This window comes from Microcaecilia unicolor, chromosome 12, assembly GCF_901765095.1.
Source record: "Microcaecilia unicolor chromosome 12, aMicUni1.1, whole genome shotgun sequence".
NCBI lineage: Eukaryota > Metazoa > Chordata > Amphibia > Gymnophiona > Siphonopidae > Microcaecilia > Microcaecilia unicolor.
This window is the reverse complement of record NC_044042.1, coordinates 29,900,169-29,918,810: the sequence shown is the minus strand read 5'-3', so window position 1 is coordinate 29,918,810 and position 18,642 is coordinate 29,900,169. Positions and strand designations below refer to the sequence as shown.

Genomic DNA, 18,642 nt, shown 5'->3' with positions numbered 1-18,642 from the left:
GAAGTTCAATTTACAATTCATTCAGTGGCAATGTATGATTCCTGCTATATTTAGGATTTTAGCCTCAATCCCAGGATCAGCATCAGATACCTTCTTTTTAAAATATATGCTTTTCACACAGCCCACCCTCCCCTCTCACTGGACCCTTAGCTGTGGTTGACACCTTGATCATTACAGCTGCTGCTTACAAGTTTCAAACTTATGCTAATACCTTAATCCTTGGAGCCGGGACCCGTTCGACCCGGCATACCCCCCCCCCCCCCCCAATTACCTTTGCTTCCCCCCATACCTCATCGCTCAATAACTCTTCTGCACACAATTGTGGGTTAACCATAGGCCGCAGCTTGATTTATTAACATTTAAACTTTCAATTAACATCAGTAAAGGATAACCCCACCCCGAGCTACAGTTGTCAAAGCATAACATCAACAGCTGCCCCCCCCCCTCCACCGCTCGCCATGATAGCAAAGCAGCAACTTCCGCTTCCTGTTGGCACCGCAACTCTTCCTCCTGTCCTGTGTGGACCTCCACACATTTATCCCAGGTCGCCCGACCCGCCTTTACTGACCTGGCTCATCCCCATGAGCCATTGCTCCTGTAGCTCGGGTTTTTGCCTGCTGCGACAACTCCAACGCCATTCACCTGAAAAAAACAATTCCACAACACAACAAATGAAGCCTCGCCCCCCTCAAATTCAACATGAGGGCGGGAGTGAGGGCGAAGCCGCCTCCGAGGGTCAGGAAACGCCCTGAGCCTCGGAGGAATCCCAGCCTTTATTCCCTCCCGCCCCGCCCCCAGCAACCTCTCCACCAATCAGATGCCAAAATCGGGCTCAAGGGCTGGCCAGCTTCTTTTAAGCCAATCACGCCAGCCCTCAAGCCCTCCGGCCGAGAACACTGACCCCCGCCCCCCCACCCACGCACTCCCTCCTTCCTGCTCAGAGCCTTCTCGAACGGGCCCAGCCCTCGTTTAACTGGCCCGTTGAGACAAGCTCTCTGGCCTTTCTTTCTTGTGTCTTTCAGACATCACTATAATATTTCTTGCTGTTGAAGTCTTTTATCCAGTTTTTTACTTAAAAGTTTGATTAGGTCGCAGATAAAATAGGAATTTATTCACTTTGTTATTATATCTGTACTGCCTGTTCAGTTTATAAAGGTGAAGGGGGTGGGGGGGGGGGGGGGTGGGGGGAAGAAGAGAAATAGAACTCAGAGGGAAATGAGACACATTCTGGAAACAATGTTGAGCTAAGGGAATGCAGTCTATGGGAATGTAGCATTCTTTGGTAGGTTTCAAGCTTATGTCCATTTATGCTAGAGTTTGCTCATTTTGAAATCACTGTTTATTGCTTTGTAACTTCCTGGGTGTCAAGTCCATCAGCTTTCATTTGCAAGCCATAAGGGGTTCTTCTCCACCCCAGCACTTTGTCTAGTCAATCAATTGCTGCAGTGGTTCTTGACCAAAAACAAAGGATCACAGCTTCCTCCTTGTGACTCTGGGCAAGTCACTTAACCCTCCATTGCCCCTGGTACAAAATAAGTACCTGAATATATGTAAACCGCTTTGAATGTAGCTGCAAAAACCTCAGAAAGGCGATATATCAAGTCCCATTTCCCTTCCCTTCAAAGCATGACCATTGTATGTGGCTATAAAGTGACAGCCAGGTACATCCCTCCTCCGGGGACTCCAGCATCCCCAGCCTAAGGGTCAGGAGCCCAGGCTTTGGAATCAGTATTGCATTTTTCATGGACTCCTCAAAGCAGTGTCTGACACAGTTTTTTCCTGCCTAAGCCACTGAATTGGAAGATTAATGCAGTACTGAAGGAACCATATTTAGATAAGTTCCTCTCTATTTTGCTTTTTAAAGCTTGTTTATTGAGGATCTTTGACAATGGACATGACCAATTATCTGCTGATTTAGAAGTGGGCAATCCTGAAATGGTTCAGTGATTGAAAGATGTGAACTTCAGCTTGTGGCTGAGTTCTGAACACCTTCACTTGCATTTTAGTTAATACTTAGTACTACTACTACTTATCATTTCTATACAACATTCCATGCAGAATCCCAAAGAGTAGCAAGATTCTGGAATCCCACAGTAACGAGATTCTGTACGGAATCCCAAAGAATAGCAACATTCCGGAATTCCAAAGACGACTACTACTACTACTTATCATTTCTATAGCACTACTAGACGTACGCAGCGCTATACACTGGATGTAAAGAGACAGTCCTTGCTCGACAGAGCTTACAATCTAATTAGGACAGACAAACAGGACAAATAAGATATAAGGGAATTACTAAGGTGGGAATCATAAAACATGGGTACTGAACAAGTGAGTAAGGATAAAGAGTTAAAAGTAGCATCATTTGTGAGTTTTCCATTTAATAAATTAATTGCTGTCCAGCTATGCACTGTCATGCTTATGCGGTTATACTCAATTGAACCTCCCATTATTAGGGCTTCATCTTTATCCCGGCAAATCACTATTGACCAGCGTGTTTGATAACTTACTATCAGAGAGCCACCTTCATTCTCAGATTGCTGGATTAGCCATCCTCAAATATCGTAGCTTTCAAAATTTAATACAAGCTATGTTACTCTATTTGCATAATAGCAAGCTGCTCTGCATGAATCTGCATGCATTTGTAAGTGATACTGCTCATTTTTTAAACCTGATTTAATCTGCTTTATAGTCAATTAACATCCAATAAATGCAATTAATGCTCGTTATAGGACAAAATACATCGATTGAACTTCAATGCATGTTAAAGGAGCATTTACTAAAGTGTGTTATGGTACTAAGATTGTCAGTCTTCAGGGACAGGGACTGGGAAATACCTATTGTACCTGAATGAAATAGACTTTCTGAGTCAGTATTTCATGCTCCATCTCTAGCTCTATTCAAATCCAGGCTAAAAGCCCACCTTTTTGAGGCTTCTGTTATATCTTAAGCTTTTATTCATCTGTTGAATACTCATAAGTTCATAAGTAATGCCACACTGGGAAAGACCAAGGGTCCATTGAGCCCAGCATCCTGTCCACGACAGCGGCCAATCCAGGCCAAGGGCACCTGGCAAGCTTCCCAAACGTACAAACATTCTATATATGGTATTCCTGGAACTGTGGATTTTTCCCAAGTTCATTTAGTAGTGGTTTATGGACTTGTCCTTTAGGAAACCGTCTAACCCCTTTTTAAACTCTGCCAAGCTAACCACCTTCATCACGTTCTCCGGCAATGAATTTCAGAGTTTAATTATGCGTTGGGTGAAGAAATATTTTCTCCGGTTTGTTTTAAATTTACTACGTAGTTTCATTGCATGCCCCCTAGTCCTAGTATTTTTGGAAAGCGTGAACAGACGCTTCACATCCACCTGTTCCACTCCACTCATTATTTTATAAGCCACTATCATGTCTCCCCTCAGCCGTCTCTTCTCCAAACTGAAAAGCCCTAGCCTCCTTAGCCTTTCTTCATAGGAAAGTCGTCCCATCCCCGCTATCATTTTAGTCGCCCTTTGCTGCACCTTTTCCAATTCTACTATATCTTTCTTGAGATGTGGCAACCAGAATTGAACACAATACTCAAGGTGTGGTCGCACCATGGAGCGATACAACGGCATTATAACATCCTCACACCTGTTTTTCATACCTTTCCTAATAATACCCAACATTCTATTCGCTTTCCTAGCCGCAGCAGCACACTGAGCAGAAGGTTTCAGTGTATTATCGACGACGACACCCAGATCCCATTCTTGGTCCGTAACTCCTAACGTGGAACCTTGCATGACGTAGCTATAATTCGGGTTCTTTTTCCCCACATGCATCACTTTGCACTTGCTCACATTAAACGTCATCTGCCATTTAGCCACCCAGTCTCCCAGTCTCGTAAGGTCCTTCTTTTAGTCATTCCCATAATTAATGCAACTCCCTCATCCCTTCCCTTCTTTGTCTTGTTTCTCTGTTGAGTAGAGACTCTCTCTTATGTGTTTGTCTACAGTGTATCTAGTAAGCACTATTAAGTAGTGGAAATTGTAGTAGTATGGTTTATGATTTACTATATTTATTATATTGTTCTTCAGAAGTAACAGCAGAGCAGTGCAGAAAAATTCCAGTAACAACAGAAAGAAAAAAGAACTACAATACTGACAGGAAAGATAAGAACTATGGGCGTCTTTTACTAAGGCGCACTCACGGTTTTAGCACACGCTAAAAGTGTGAGCACGCTACACATTAGAGACGCCCATAGGAATGCATTGGCATCTCTAACATTTAGTGTGCGCTAAAAACGTGAGTGCGCCTTATTAAGTGACCCTCTAAGAGAATAAAAAAAATCATGAGCTAAATTCAAAGAAGTACAAATTGTAGATGACAAACAACAATTGCAGTAAAATCATTTGGTAAAATAAGGTCTTATTGACTTCTGCCTAGTTGCACTGCAGTGTCAGTTGCTGTTACGTATTCAGACTTGGCTCTGGTTCAGTAGGTATTTCATGAATATTCATAGCATGGAAAATGCAGATTTCTTACTTCCAGCCATGTCTATTGGCAGCGTTCTGCCATCTAGTGGACTTTGTTGATATTACTCTTGAGTAATTACTCTCTTTGTCTCTCACCTAACCCACCTCATCCTGTGAGACTTTCACTGGAATGCTTTGATGTTTCACTTATATATACTGTTATTTATCAACATCTGCTTATTTCCAATCTAATAAAGAAGGGTTACCTTTGAAAGCTAATAAAAAATGTTTTAATTTAGTCCAATAAAAAAGGTATCATCTTATTTTCCTTTCTATATTATATTTTCTTTTATTTCTATTGATTACCTTGATATTACTCTGAAAGAGATCAGTAAATTAAGTTTCAGATGCTCACTTTTCATAGTTAGTATGACACATTAATCTCTAGCTTTCATCAAACCAGTGCAAAAATATCCAAAGCCAATCAGCAATTAATTCCTCAGTAGTTGGACCAATAAAATGGTGGTATCATGTATGAGTTTCTCTTTTAAATACACGAACAGTGGATCCAAAAAAGTCCTCTCACAAATGGTGTTTCCTAAACAACCCGGTTGTTTTTATTGATTTGAATAAAAGACCATTTGTGAGAGGACTTTTTTGGATCCACTGTTCGTGTATTTGGCTTTCGTTTCTCCTGTGGAGAGATCACGTTCTGTAGGTGTTGGCTTCTTTTAAGTTTTTCTTTTCTCACAACATCTAGGTGACCCAGTTTTTGGCAGGAGATTCTGGACCAGTCCTGGTTTTAAAAATGAGGCTTCACTGTGGCATTGGTAATGTAGACTATGCTATACAGCTCAGAGGAACCAGGAACCAGTGAGCACCAGAACCTAAGAGAAAGGGCCATGGCATGTGATCAACAGAAGCAGAAGCAGCCACAGGTGGAAGTGAAGTGGGCTGTGGCTTCTGGGGGAAGGTGTGGGATGGAACTGATAATAGCAGCCCTGTGGGGTTGGGTGCTGCCTGCCGACCAGTTTCTTTCATTCCAATTGCAGATGCAAAGGCTGTGGACTTGTGCAAACAGTGGCTTTGTTTTAAACTTTCTGTGGACAAACGAGATCTGCTACTGTGCATCTTTAAAAGAATATTAGACTGCAAAAAAAAAGAACCTCAAAACAGTGATTTATCTGTTACTGGAGTCTCTATTGCTGCTCTCCTTGACTTTATGCCAGAAAACATTTTTAAGAGTCCTGCTGCATAGGAGTTTGAGCTATTCCAGGTCTCACTATGAGCTCAATTTCTTTCTTTCTCTGTATAAGCTAGAGTTTCTTTTTCTTTTTATCTTTTCTGTTTTTGGACTCAGCAATTTCCACCAGCCTAATGGTTAGTGCAGTGGCCTGAGAACCAAGGGAACTGAGTTCAATTCCCACTGCAACTCCTTGTGACTCTGAGCAAGTCACAAGGAGCTGCAGTGGGACCTCTATTGCCTCAGGTACAAAATAATTACTACTAATAATATTAATTTCTATAGCACTTCTAGATGTATGCAGCACTGTAACACATTACATGCAGGTACTTTCTCTGTCCCTAGAGGGCTCACAATCTAAGTTTTTGTACCTGGGGCAATGTAAGGTTAAGTGACTTGCCCAAGATCACAAGAAATTGCACTGGGAATTGAACCCAAGTCACCAGGATTGAAGCCTGCTACACTAGCCGTTAGGCTACTCCTCCACTTGTATACCTAATCTAAGCTAAAAGCCCACCTTTTTGATGTTGCTTTTAACTCCTAACCCTTATTCACTTGTTCAGTACCCTTATTTTATCATCCTCACCTTAATATTTTTTTTTATTTATTTTATTTGTTGCATTTGTATCCCACATTTTCCCACCTATTTGCAGGCTCAATGTGGCTTGCATAGTACCGTCAAGGTGTTTGCCCAGTCGGTTGATAGCAAATACGAGGCTGTATAGTGATCGAATCTGGTATATGTCTGTCTTAATTAGATTGTAAGCGCTGTCAAGCAGGGACTGTCTCTTCGTGTTCAAGTGTACAGCGCTGCGTACGTCTAGTAGCGCTATAGAAATGATAAGTAGTAGTAGTAGTATACCTGTATATAATATGAAACTGATTTGATTGTAACCACAGAAAGGTGATATATCAAATCCCACCCCCTTTCCTTCCTTTGTGCCACAGCTACCACAATGCCCCCACATGCTGACTCATCTTTCCCTCCCAGTGGTTGGACTCCACAGCTTCTTCAGGCCTCTGGTGGCCCTCTTGCCGTGCCAGGCCACCTGCCCATCATCCCCGCCACCCCAGGGCACTCCCTCAGTCCAGTGTCCTGCTCCCCATACTGCACTGACATATGCTGGCTCCCACAGGCGCACATGTGCACCGAAGATGGTATTTTAAGGGCCCCATGGTGGGAAGCTGGCCCAGGCACCCGAAGATGACATCATGAGGCTGGGACCTGATATGAGATCCCATGTGTATATTTTTTTATACTGTTTCACAGTAGTTCTATTATTATATTTCAATGTACTGTTTTCAAGTTTACCTCATTTATTGTATTGAGTTTATTCTTGGTTATTTTACTATTGTTATGCTGTTAACAAAATTGTAAGTTTTATGTTAAACTGTACCTGCTGTACACTGCCTTGGGTGAATTTATTTATTTATTTGTTACATTTGTATCCCACCTTTTCCCACTTATTAGTAGGCTCAAAGTGGCTTACATAGTTCCAGAGAGGTGGTTACAGACTCCGCTGTGAACAAATACAGTATAGGGGTACTATTACAGTGACAAGTACAGTAAAGAAGTATCGGTAAATAGTCTTTAAGAGTGATTTTAGCAGCTAGTCACTTTCATAAGGTTTGTAGCTGGGAATTGTATGTCCCCCAAACAGATCATGTTCTGTCTAGCGGCCATTTGTGGGAGGGGCTATTTTGTTAGGGGCTGATTTGTTAAGTGCTATTTTGTTACAAGGCTATTTTATCCAGGGGCTACTTTGTCCAGGGGCTACTTTGTTACAAGGCTATTTTGTGCAGGGGCTATTTTGTGGGAGGCAAACTCTTCATAAAGGCAGTTAATAAATCCCAATAATAAATACAAATAAAAGAAAAGAAAAGAAAGAGTGGAAGTATATGAATCAGTCAGTAATCAGTATGTGTGCTAACTAAATTATAAAGGAAAAATAAATAAAACAAACTGATTTATTGTGGTTAGTCAGGTATTTGCCAATCATCCTTTATTTAGAGGGTTAGTCACAGTTAGTTTCTTGAAGGACAAGGTCAAACGTATATAAGACATAGCACACAGGTTTTCTTTATTAATTTGATAGAGTTAAGATAGTAGGTACCTGCAAGCGGAACAGAAAAGAATACTTACTGGAGCTGGATCTGGGAATAACCCATTGTCACAAGTCACAGGTGCTTACTGCAAGAACTGAAGAGCGGGAGAAAGATAAGTGACTGCTTATACACAGATAAACTTGTTCACACATAAATTGAAATATTTGAGCAAATTTACCCCCCCCCCCCCCTCCCTGTTTACTAAGCCGCTCGGCTTAATACACGGCTTAAACAGGGGGGTTAATTTAAATACAGAAAATAAACACTAGGAATATTTACTTTGGTAAGAAATTTTAAAATGAAAATTGGAGAGGCCTGTAAAGCCTGTAAAAGAAAAGAAAACATTTAAAGTGTCAGTTCTAAGAAGTAGTTTAGCTGTAAGGAATTTATTTAGATACTATTTAATATTCTTATCTATAGGTTCATTTGAAGCTGGAGTTCACAGATGTAATCATTCAGCTGAATCATTGCTAGATGAAAATCTGCAAAGAAGAAAAATTATATCTCTTAATTACAATATTTATATGTGTGGTAAAGTAACTGTTGTGAATTTTAAGTGTGATTTTGAGAATGTATTCAGAATTTACAGTGTTATTTTGACTCTGATATTGTAGAATATAACTAAAACTTTGACAATTGATAGCATCACTTAATTGATTATTAATCTAAGATCTTTAAGAAGAAATAAAAATATAAGTTTAACTAGAATCTAGTGGAGGAGTAGCCTAGTGGTTAGGGTGGTGGACTTTGGTCCTCAGGAACTGAGTTCAATTCCCAACACAGGCAGCTCCTTGTGACTCTAGGCAAGTCACTTAACCCTCCATTGCCCACCGCATAGAGCCTGCCATGAGTGGGAAAGCACAGGATACAAATTTTTTATTTGTAATAATTTTCTCTCACAAATTGAACACCAAAGTGGACATCAACTAATAGCTTTAAAACATTCCATTTGCTGATTAATGTATTCTGTACACCCAAAAAATCATACCTGAGATAATTCCACTCTGACTCAACCCTGCCGTTATTCTACTTCAAGGTAACTGTGGCTTAGCTGCATTTTCAAGCGTGTTACAATATCAAAGCCCTTTTAGCCTGCAGAGAAGCTGGAAGGTATCTCAGGCCATTTTACCTTCCCAGATATGCTGGCTGAGAATTTGGTTAACAGCAGGAGACTCACTCTGGAGGGGTCAGGAGTGAACGTAAAGGGGAAAGTAGCCCCCTGTATGCAAAGTACCAAGTCACAAATGACTTAAGGAGGCCACCACTTGCATGATGATTTTTTTTTTTGAAGACTATTAGCAGGGTGGTTTACCATTGGGGAGCTATAATCACGGCTAGAGTCTTGGGAACTTTCTACCGTCTCTGATTCCACACTCTTAGGGGGCCCTTTTACTAAGCTGCAGTAAAAGGGGCCCTGAGCTAGTGATGGCAGCTGTTTTTGCCACGTGCCAAGTCCCCTTTTACCGCAGTGGGTAAAAAGCCCGAAAAAAGAAATGGCCATGCGGTAAGTTCACACTTGCCGCACGGCCATTTCAGAAGGAGCACTTACCGCCAACGCTCCTGTGTTAACTTGGCGGTGACTGGGCAGTAACCGGGCAGTGTGCAGTGCTGCCCGATTCCCTGTGGAACTATTTTCCAAATATTTCCGCTAGCACTAGAAATGCCACACGTTGGGGGTGGAGCTACAGCTGGCATATACATTGGGCTGGCTGTACTTCCGAGTTGCCGTTCCACAACCCTTTAGTAAAAGGGCCCCTTAAAGCACAAAAAAATGATCTTTAAAAGCTGGAAAATCCTTGTGCCCATATAGAAAGCACTTCTATCCACTGCCTCTGGGACAGTTCTCAGATTAAGCAGCTTTTGGAAACTCCTTGGCTTCATTTGCATGATTTATTAGGGGAAACTATACCTACGACCAAGGAGCTGTGTCTCCTGGATAATACTGAAGATATTGAATTACAAAATAGTGGGTATGAATTGTTTCTTCACAAGGCCTGTCTGATTGTGAAAAAATGCATTTTAATTCAATGGAGAAATCTTATGCATGAGCTTTTGCAAACAGAGAGACTTTCTGTGCTTCAGGCAGGGGGGAGGGCAGTCACTAAGAGGTCCATTTACAAAGGCCTGCTGAAAAGTGCCCTACACTAGTGTAGATGTGTGTTTTGGATGCATGCAGATCCATTTTTAAGCGTGCCTGTAAAAAAGGCCTTTTGTTGGCTGAAAATGGACGTGCGGCAAAATTAAAATTGGTGCGCATCCATTTTAGGTCTGAGATCTTACTGCCACCCAATTGCTTAGTGGTAAGGTCTAATGTGTTAACCGGGCAGTAATCGTCAATGCGTGTACACTGCTGATTACCACCCGGTTAGCACTGCATGTTCGAAAATAAAAAATACTTTCAGATGCAAGTAAAAATTGGGATTACCACCTGGGCCATGCTGTAGCCGGGCAGTAGTTCCAGACTGACGCATGTTGTCCACGCCTAGGTGCCTACGCAGCTTAGTAACAGGGCCCCTATGTTTTTGGTGATAAAGACCCCTTTTTTGGGCTCCTTGACTGTGAGAATGTGTAGCATTCTTTTGAATTCCTTAAGAGTGGGATGCTCGTGATGTATTGATTTCCGGTGGTGAAGGGGGGAGGGATGGAGTGAGGACCCGAGTCTCTTAAATTGGAGTTGTTTAATCGGGATGATATTCTTTGATGCAACACAGTTACCTGTTGCTGAGCACTTGTTCCTTTTGCTTTGATATTCCTTCATTGATTGGTTGTATATTACTTTTCAATTATCAATAAAAATTATTTTTGTATTAAAGTTGAAAATGTTAACAAACAAGACAGCAAAACACTAAAACACCTGATATTCATGACCTTATTAGGACTTGCTGTTGAGTATCAGTTGCTGTGAAAGAAAAAACATGATGCCACCACAGGGCAAACAACATGTGATAAAAAAAAAAAACCACAACTCCTCCACCCATACAATTGCTATTCTGTGATGTTTGGTGATCTTTGATAGTTCCCAAAACCCATATTCTCTCTCTCCCATGCAGTCTCTAACCCATATCATCCTCTTGTATTCTTTCTCTGTCTCCCATACTGTCTTTCGTGTGTGCTCTGTCTCTCATTCGCCCTCTTTGCCTAATCTAGAGCTTCCCAAACTGTGGGTTGGGACTCTATGGGCACTGTTTACTAAAAGTGTTTTTAACGCACCTTAGTAAACAGAGGCCTAAATGTGGTAGTAAAATACACAATTGGGATTGTGACTGGGGCAGACTTTCCATAGGTGCATCATTATTCTCCATCTCTGAGGGGAGGGGGGGGGCATATGATTTTATTGGACGCGACCATGGAGTCATAGCCACAAAAAGATTGATACGCACTGGTCTAATCCATGTTGTACTCTAGCTATAGTGGATATCCATATCTATCTGATGTATACACTTTGGTGGAGGAAAAACCTCAAAATCTAGAGGAACACTTCTTCGTTGATAACATCAACATAAGGGAGGTCCTCTAAATCATCATAGGCAAAAACCTCCTTATACAAAAGTATGGCTACTCTGCTCAAATACTTTCTTTATCTTCTCAGTCAAACACCAGGGACCCTGAGGCAGTACTTCGAAACTTGGGCCAAAGTTGGGCCGTGGATGGTGTTTTGTTGGCTGCTGAACATAAAAGATAAGTGCATTTACCGATTAGTGAATATTCACATGGTCATTTTTGAAGTATTTGAGCAGAGTAGCCATACTTTTGTATAAGGAGGTTTTTGCCTATGATGATTTCGAGGACCTCCCTTATGTTGATGTTATCAACGATGGAGTGTTCCTCTAGATTTTTCCTCCACCAAAGTGTATACATCAGATAGATATGGATATCCACTATAGCTAGAGTTCAATTCTAATTTTGTATATCCTTGTTTGCTCTTTGGTAGTGTGTTAGATTTCTCTAATCCACGTTGTCCCTGTCCATCATGCTGTCCTGCAAATTGTTGGCACTGTCTGAAACCGCTGAGGATAGAGAACATATAGAGAATGAGGAACGTAATATCTCTGTAAAGGCATCTGGTAGGATCCCCAACTCCAATTTTGGAGACCAGAACTATAAAAGGATATGATAGGTGACGACAGTTTAAAGGAGAAACCAGAAATAACATCACAGAGCCAATCCAGGGCACTAGAAAGTACTTGGCACTGGCAGATCCTTAAGAACAGATTCAGAGATGCCAAGTTGTCCAGGTCAAGGCTGGAGATTTTGGGACAGTCTTGGTTTTGAACTTCACATACCAAAGCAGTGTGGGATTTGTAGTGCCTGATGCTGCCCCTTGAAATTAGTGCTGTATCCTATAATGCAACAAGATGGGGTGGTCAGAAATGCAGGACTGACCCAAAATCTGCAGCCTGGAACCGGGTAACTTGGTCTCTGTGTGGATTGCTACCTTGCTGTCCCAGTTCCTTCCCAGGGAACAGTGATAGCATTCCAAAATCTACTTGGCTAATAATTGCTTATGGACTTCTCTAGGAATTTATTCAAACCGCTTTTAAACTGAGCTATTTTAGATGCCTTGACCATATCCTTTGGCAACATATTTCACAGCTTGATTGCTCCTTGAATGAAAAAAATATGTCCTGCAGTTTATTTTAAATGTGCTACCTATTAGTTTCATGGAGTGCCCCTTAGTTCTGATTCAGTCTGAAGTCATAGATAACCACTTCCTGTTTATTTGTTGCACCCTGCTCATGATTTGGTGAACCTCTATCATATCCCCTTGCAGTCATCTCTTCTCTAAGTTCAGGAGCCTTTAATCTTCATAAGGGAGTCATTCTTACCCCTTTATCATTTTTGTTGACCCGCTCTGTAATTTTGTCACTTCTACTATATCTTTCTTAGGTTGGGCAACAGAATTGTACGCAATATTCAAAACGTCCTCACACCATGATACGGTTATCTGTTTTATTTCCCATTATTATTCTCTACGAAATAATTTCTTACATTCTAGAAGTTAACCAAATGGTCAGCCACTTTATCTGGAAAGGTAAAAATGGCATGGGATACCTTACAGCTTCCAGGTGAAACAGGCACCAGCTCTAGGTTAACCAACGCTCTGTGCAAAACTGAAATTGGCAACCCCATTCCTCATACCCCATTCCCCTTTGGAGGTTGCAGCTCCAGTATAGAGCTTTCTCCCTTGGTACTGGCTCCAGCACAGCATCCCCTTCCTCTTTCCCCTTTCCAGCATCTCCTTCTCAGATTTCTCTGAAGATGTGAATAAATATATGAATAAAGGAGAACCAGTTGATATAAGGCCTCTTTTACTAAAGCGCACTAGTGATTCCCAGTGCGGAAAATGCAACGCAGCCCATTCAATTGGAATGGGCTGCCTGGCATTTGCTGCTCAGGAATCACTAGCGTGGTTTAGTAAAAGAGGCCCATAGTGTATTAGGATTTTTGAAGGCATGTGATAGTCTCTCATGACACTCCTTAGGAGACTGAAGGATTGTGGGATATGAAGTGGTTAAGAAAATAGGAAGCAAAGAGACTAAATGGTCAGTTTTTCTAGGTGAATAATAATAGTAACTCAGTGATCTGGGCTTGGACCAGTGTTGTTTAACAAATTTATTAACAACCTGGAAAAAGAAGCAACCAGTGAATTGATCAAATTTGCAAAAGACACAAAAACGATCAAAGTAATTAAAGTAATTAAAATACCAGAAGACTGTGAGGAACTGCAAAAGGATCTTGCCAGAACGGAGAAGTGAGTGTCTAAATAGCAGATAACATCTAACCTGGATAAGTGCAAATTCTTGCACAAAAGGAAAAAAAAATTCCTAACAATACCCTTATAATGCCAGGTTCCATACTAGGAGTCACTACGGACAATACCTTGAAATACTTAGTTAAGTGCAGCAGCAGTAAAAAAAATAAAATAAAAACAAATTAAAATATCTGAGTGATACTTCAAATGGTAACATGGAAAGTATCCTAATGTTAAGAGGCCTCTCATTCTATTTTGAACCCTGAGATGCTCAAGGTTTGTTCTATCTCCTTAAGCAAATGGGGAAGCGAAACCTCAGGGTCCTGTATAAACAGTAATATTTGCTTGTTTGTTTGTTTTTTACCAGCCCCTTCTATCTGCACTAATATGATATTCTTCATATGTAATCTACCTATGTAAGAATCACTTTGTCTAGTTCTCCAAAACAGCCTGAAGTCACCCGCATAAAAACTACCACCTTAAAGAAAGCCACAGTAAGAAGGCTGAATTGTCAGTCAAGCAAACTCCAAGGGGAAACCACCGGGACACCTGCAAGAAGGAAAGAGGTCATGTATTAAGATGGCGCCTATGTGCACCTCTGCCCAGCGATATTTTCAAATGTGGTTATTAGTCAACTGGAAAGGTGTGATTTTCTTTTAAGTGAAATACCAAACTGCGAAAGAGTCCATCAGCTGGGGTTTCATATTTTTTTCTAACCCTGTGGGTGAGTAGGAAGGAGGGGGGGAGGGGCATTATCTGCTGCCACTCCCTTGTAAAACCACAGGGGGCTTGCTGAAGCCTGTCTCTTTTTCTGTTGTTTTTTTTTTCTTTCTTTCTTTCGTGTAGAGTTCTAAGTACTTGTACCTACATTTCTTGAAGTTCGTAGATCGTTTACAGGAAAGTAGTTTACGCAGACGGGTCTGATCGAAAGGCAGCGAGTGACTCTATGAACATTGTTATTCCTAAATTTTGAATAGAATTAATAAAGTAACAACCGCTTATAGCCCTGTTCTGTCTTGAAATTGCGAACGAAACGAGTTGAACTGCACGTCTTCTGCTCTCTGTTAAAAATACCTTTGTTCGGTGTAATTCCTTTCGTTCGCAATTTCAAGAGAGAACAGGGCTATAAGCCGTTGTTACTTTATTAACGCTATTCAGATTTAGGAATAACAATGTTCATAGAGTCACTCGCTGCCTTTCGATGAATTATTAATAATTATTAAACGATTAATTCTGTTCAAATTTAGGCAATAACAATGTTCACAGAGCACATTCTGTCACTACCTTATGGGTCAGACCCACTATTGCGGAAACGATCTACGAACTTTGCAGCTTCTTCAAGAAATGGAGGTACAACTTTGACCTCTTTGCATTCTGGTTTCTCCGTTTAAAAAAAATGTAAACAAACTACGACAACAAAAATAGCAAGGAGCATAAATTGTTTGCATCTAGAATATGTAAAATCTTGCAAGACGGAATAAATGATAAAAATACACCGCCCGAGCGTGAAACCCCTGGAAGAACTGAATTAAGGAGCCCCTAAGCTCATTGGGGGGGGGGGGGGGAGTTCTTTCCAATTAAGTTGATGAACAATTCACCCCCCCCCCCCCCAAAGAATCACAATGCAGAATGGTGGACGGATCTCGACTACAGTATATATGTATTTAACATTTGTATTTTAACCATATCAAGTAATAAACGTATCAGTATCTGAATGGAATCCCTTGACAGACGCCAGCGAAAATGTATTAAGCAGACACAAAAGTTTCAATGAGCAACATATAGGATCTGGGGAAAATCCACTGCTATTTCTGGGATAAGCAGCATAAAATGTATTGAACTTTTCTCGGGATCTTGCCTGGTACTTGTGACCTGGATTGGCCACTGTTGGAAACAGGATACCTGGGCTTGATGGACCTTTGGTCTGTCCCGTGTGGCAATTCTTTTGTACCTATATAATTTCTGCACGCAGCTCTCAATGCCTGTCCCGCCCCTGCCTTAAGCAAAAAAACAGAAGTGAGAACCGCCCTGCAGTTACTGTGTGGGCCAGCTCCAGAAAGGGCAGAGTGCTGTCCAGCTTGCTCTGATGGCTGCCCCCCTGCCTTGCACGAACGGGCTCAGCCTGGAGACGGTGGTAAACGACTGGAATGAGATTTACGATGATTACACCACCGATGAGAACTCGATGTACCATGGGGTCTTCAGCCTTCCACAATGTCCTCAGAAGGAGCTGCCCTACGGCCATGTCTACATCCCCTTCCTTTACTCCATCACTTTCTTGGTGGGCGTCTTCGGGAACCTGTTTGTGGTGGTGCTGATGCTGAGGAAGCAAAGCTCCAGGCGCCTGGTGGACACCTTTGTCATCAACCTGGCCATTGCAGACTTGGTCTTCGTCTGCACCCTGCCCTTCTGGGCTGGGGCAGCGGCTGCGGGTAACCAGTGGCTTTATGGTGCCACTCTGTGCATTGCCAGCAGCTACAGCATCAGTGTAACTCGCTACTCGGGTACCCTCTTCCTGATGGCCATGAGCCTGGACCGCTATCTAGCCATCGTCAGACTGCACAAGTCACAGGCCCTGCGTACACGGGGTTGCATCCGCACCACCAGCGCTGGCATCTGGGTCATCTCCCTGCTGCTGGGCATCCCGACCCTGACCTCCAGGAGGCTCCTTACCGACCAGGAGACCAACCGTACCGTCTGCTCGGACATCTGCTCTGAAGTCCAGAGCGGCACCAAACTGGCCCTGCTCTTCTTCACCTTCCTCCTGCCCTTTGCCATCATCCTCTTCTGTTACTGGTCCGTCTCGGCCAGGCTTCGCCGGCACTGCCAGCAAGGCAGGAACCGGAGAAATTCCTTGAAGATCATCTTCACCGTGGTTGGCACTTTCCTCTGCTCCTGGCTGCCTTTCAACACCTTGAGCTGCATTGCTCTCTTCTACAAGCTTGAGTGGGTGGCCCTGTCCTGCCGCAGCAGCCAGGCGCTGAGTTGGGGTCTCACCCTCACAGCCTGTCTGGCCTTCACCAACAGCTGCGTGAACCCCATCATCTACACCTTCCTGGACCGCCACTTCCGCCAGCAGATCCTCCAGAAGCCCGTTTGGCTATTCCAGAAGCCCAAGGCTGCAGAGACCACCCCCGGCTCGTCCATCACCTTCTCCTCCCAAAGTAGTGCCTTCTTTCCACCCAGAGGTTAGCACTGGTCTCCTTGCCTTAGCAGGGGGTGACTAGTGGACACCTCCTACTTTGGGGGACCGAAACGGGAGCCACTAGGATTTCTAACAACAAGAGCTCATTGATTATAAATAATACATGGCATCCAAACTATTCCTGTATCATTTCATGCACTCCAGAACTTATACGGAGGAGGGTTAGGTCAGGTTGTGTGTGTACTTGTCTGACATCAGCTACAAGGGTTAACCGTACTTCCGAGAGAAGAAAAGAAAATCCCAGTTACAGAATGTTTACAAATGGGTGACACTGGGCAAAATGTGATTGGGAAAAGAACGCAGACAGCACCCCCCCCCCCTCCCCACCCCCATCTAAAATTAGCTTTGTAGCGGTTAGCGTGACAATGTTAAGTGAGACCAAATTCTTGTTTTTACAAGTGATTTTAATTTTATCACGGTGAGAATATAAAGAGAGCGAAAACATACTTTTCTGCCTTAAATTGCTTGAAGAGCTTTCCCAGTCTGTTGCATTACCTTCCAATCTTTTCTACTGAACTTCTTTTCTGTTTAATTCTCTGCAAATAATACCTCTCTCCAGCCCCCCCATCCCAGCCCCACCAGTGTGACCTACTTATTTTGCCTTTATGTTTTGAAGTTCTTTCTCATTGCCTGCATAACACGTTTGCTTCTGTGTGGCTCTGTTAAAAAGTGTACAGGGGGGGGTCCTTACTATGTTTGCTGCCTTATACATCCCCCCCCCCTATTTTTTTCTTTTTGAAAGAGCTTTTGAGAATGAATTTAAGACTAGGGAGAAGACCTATGTTGGTTTTCTGGGGCAGGGTCTCTTTTACTAGGCCTGCAATCTTTCAGTAATTTGGGACCCCGGTTCAGTAGGGGCTGATAAAGAGTTTCTGAGTTGCCTGTAACAAACTGTGTTGTGTGTAAGGGGAGTATATGGTATGTATTTGTGTTGATGGGACCTGTTTGGAAATGTGTGAATGGGGCAGGGTGATAAAAGTGTAAACAGATGTTGTGTGGGTGGATGGTGTTGAGCTGTGTGCTGGGGGTAGTGTTGAGTGTGTTTTAGAATAGGACGGGTTAGGTGAGAGTATAAATTTGTGTTTGTGGTGTCTTTGTGGGTGACTATTGTTAGTTTATATGTGTGTATAGGAATGTGATATGAGTGTGTCGCAAAAGCTGGATGTGTGATAACTGAGAGGTTGTTAGTGCAGGATAAGGGCAGAGAGTGTGTCCATGTGTACTGTATGTATTATACAACGTTTACCTTCAGGACAATGCAATCATTAAAAAAAAAAAAAAAAAAAAAGCATTTCCTAAACATGGTCACAATATGGAGTCCATTCGGGAATGTTGAAATGAACTAGAAGATAAAAATTTAGTCTCTCCAAGTCTAAGAGAGGCTGAGAGAGATTCAAAGGAACCAGAGATATAAATATGCTTTTGTTTTTTAAATCGACATGCATGGGATGTAAAGCACATACTGTATAACTAATGTTTACACTCCATTTCAATGGGTTGACACATTTTGATCAGTCTTCATCATCTGTACTTTTTTTTAAATGCAAAAGAGTTAAAATAAAATCTTTTTTTTAAACCTTCAAATGCTATGGCTCTCAGATTTTTGTCTGTAGAATTTTTCAGTGCTTTCAGGGGACTTCACGTGCTCTTTGGGACTTTCATCCATCATTTAAAAATACTAGGACTAGGGGGCACGCAATGAAGCTACAAAGTAATACATTTGAAACAAATTAGAGAAAATAATTCTTCAGTCAGTAATTAAACTCTGGAATCCGTTGCCAGAGAATGTGATAAAAGCAGTTAGCTTAGCAGGGTTAAAAAAAAGGTTTGGATAATTGTGAAAATCCATAGTTTATTGCTAGCATAAGCAGCATATAATCTGT

General features: G+C 42.1%; 1 protein-coding gene across 1 annotated transcript; it reads left to right on the top strand.

Annotated features, from left to right (window-relative positions):
- Positions 1–15,614: 15,614 nt before the first annotated feature.
- On the top strand, positions 15,615–17,042 carry GPR25 (G protein-coupled receptor 25). Its single transcript, XM_030221686.1, has one exon. It carries the CDS (start codon positions 15,641–15,643, stop codon positions 16,745–16,747), a length of 1,107 nt encoding a protein of 368 aa, XP_030077546.1. The 5' UTR covers positions 15,615–15,640; the 3' UTR covers positions 16,748–17,042.
- Positions 17,043–18,642: the final 1,600 nt, after the last annotated feature.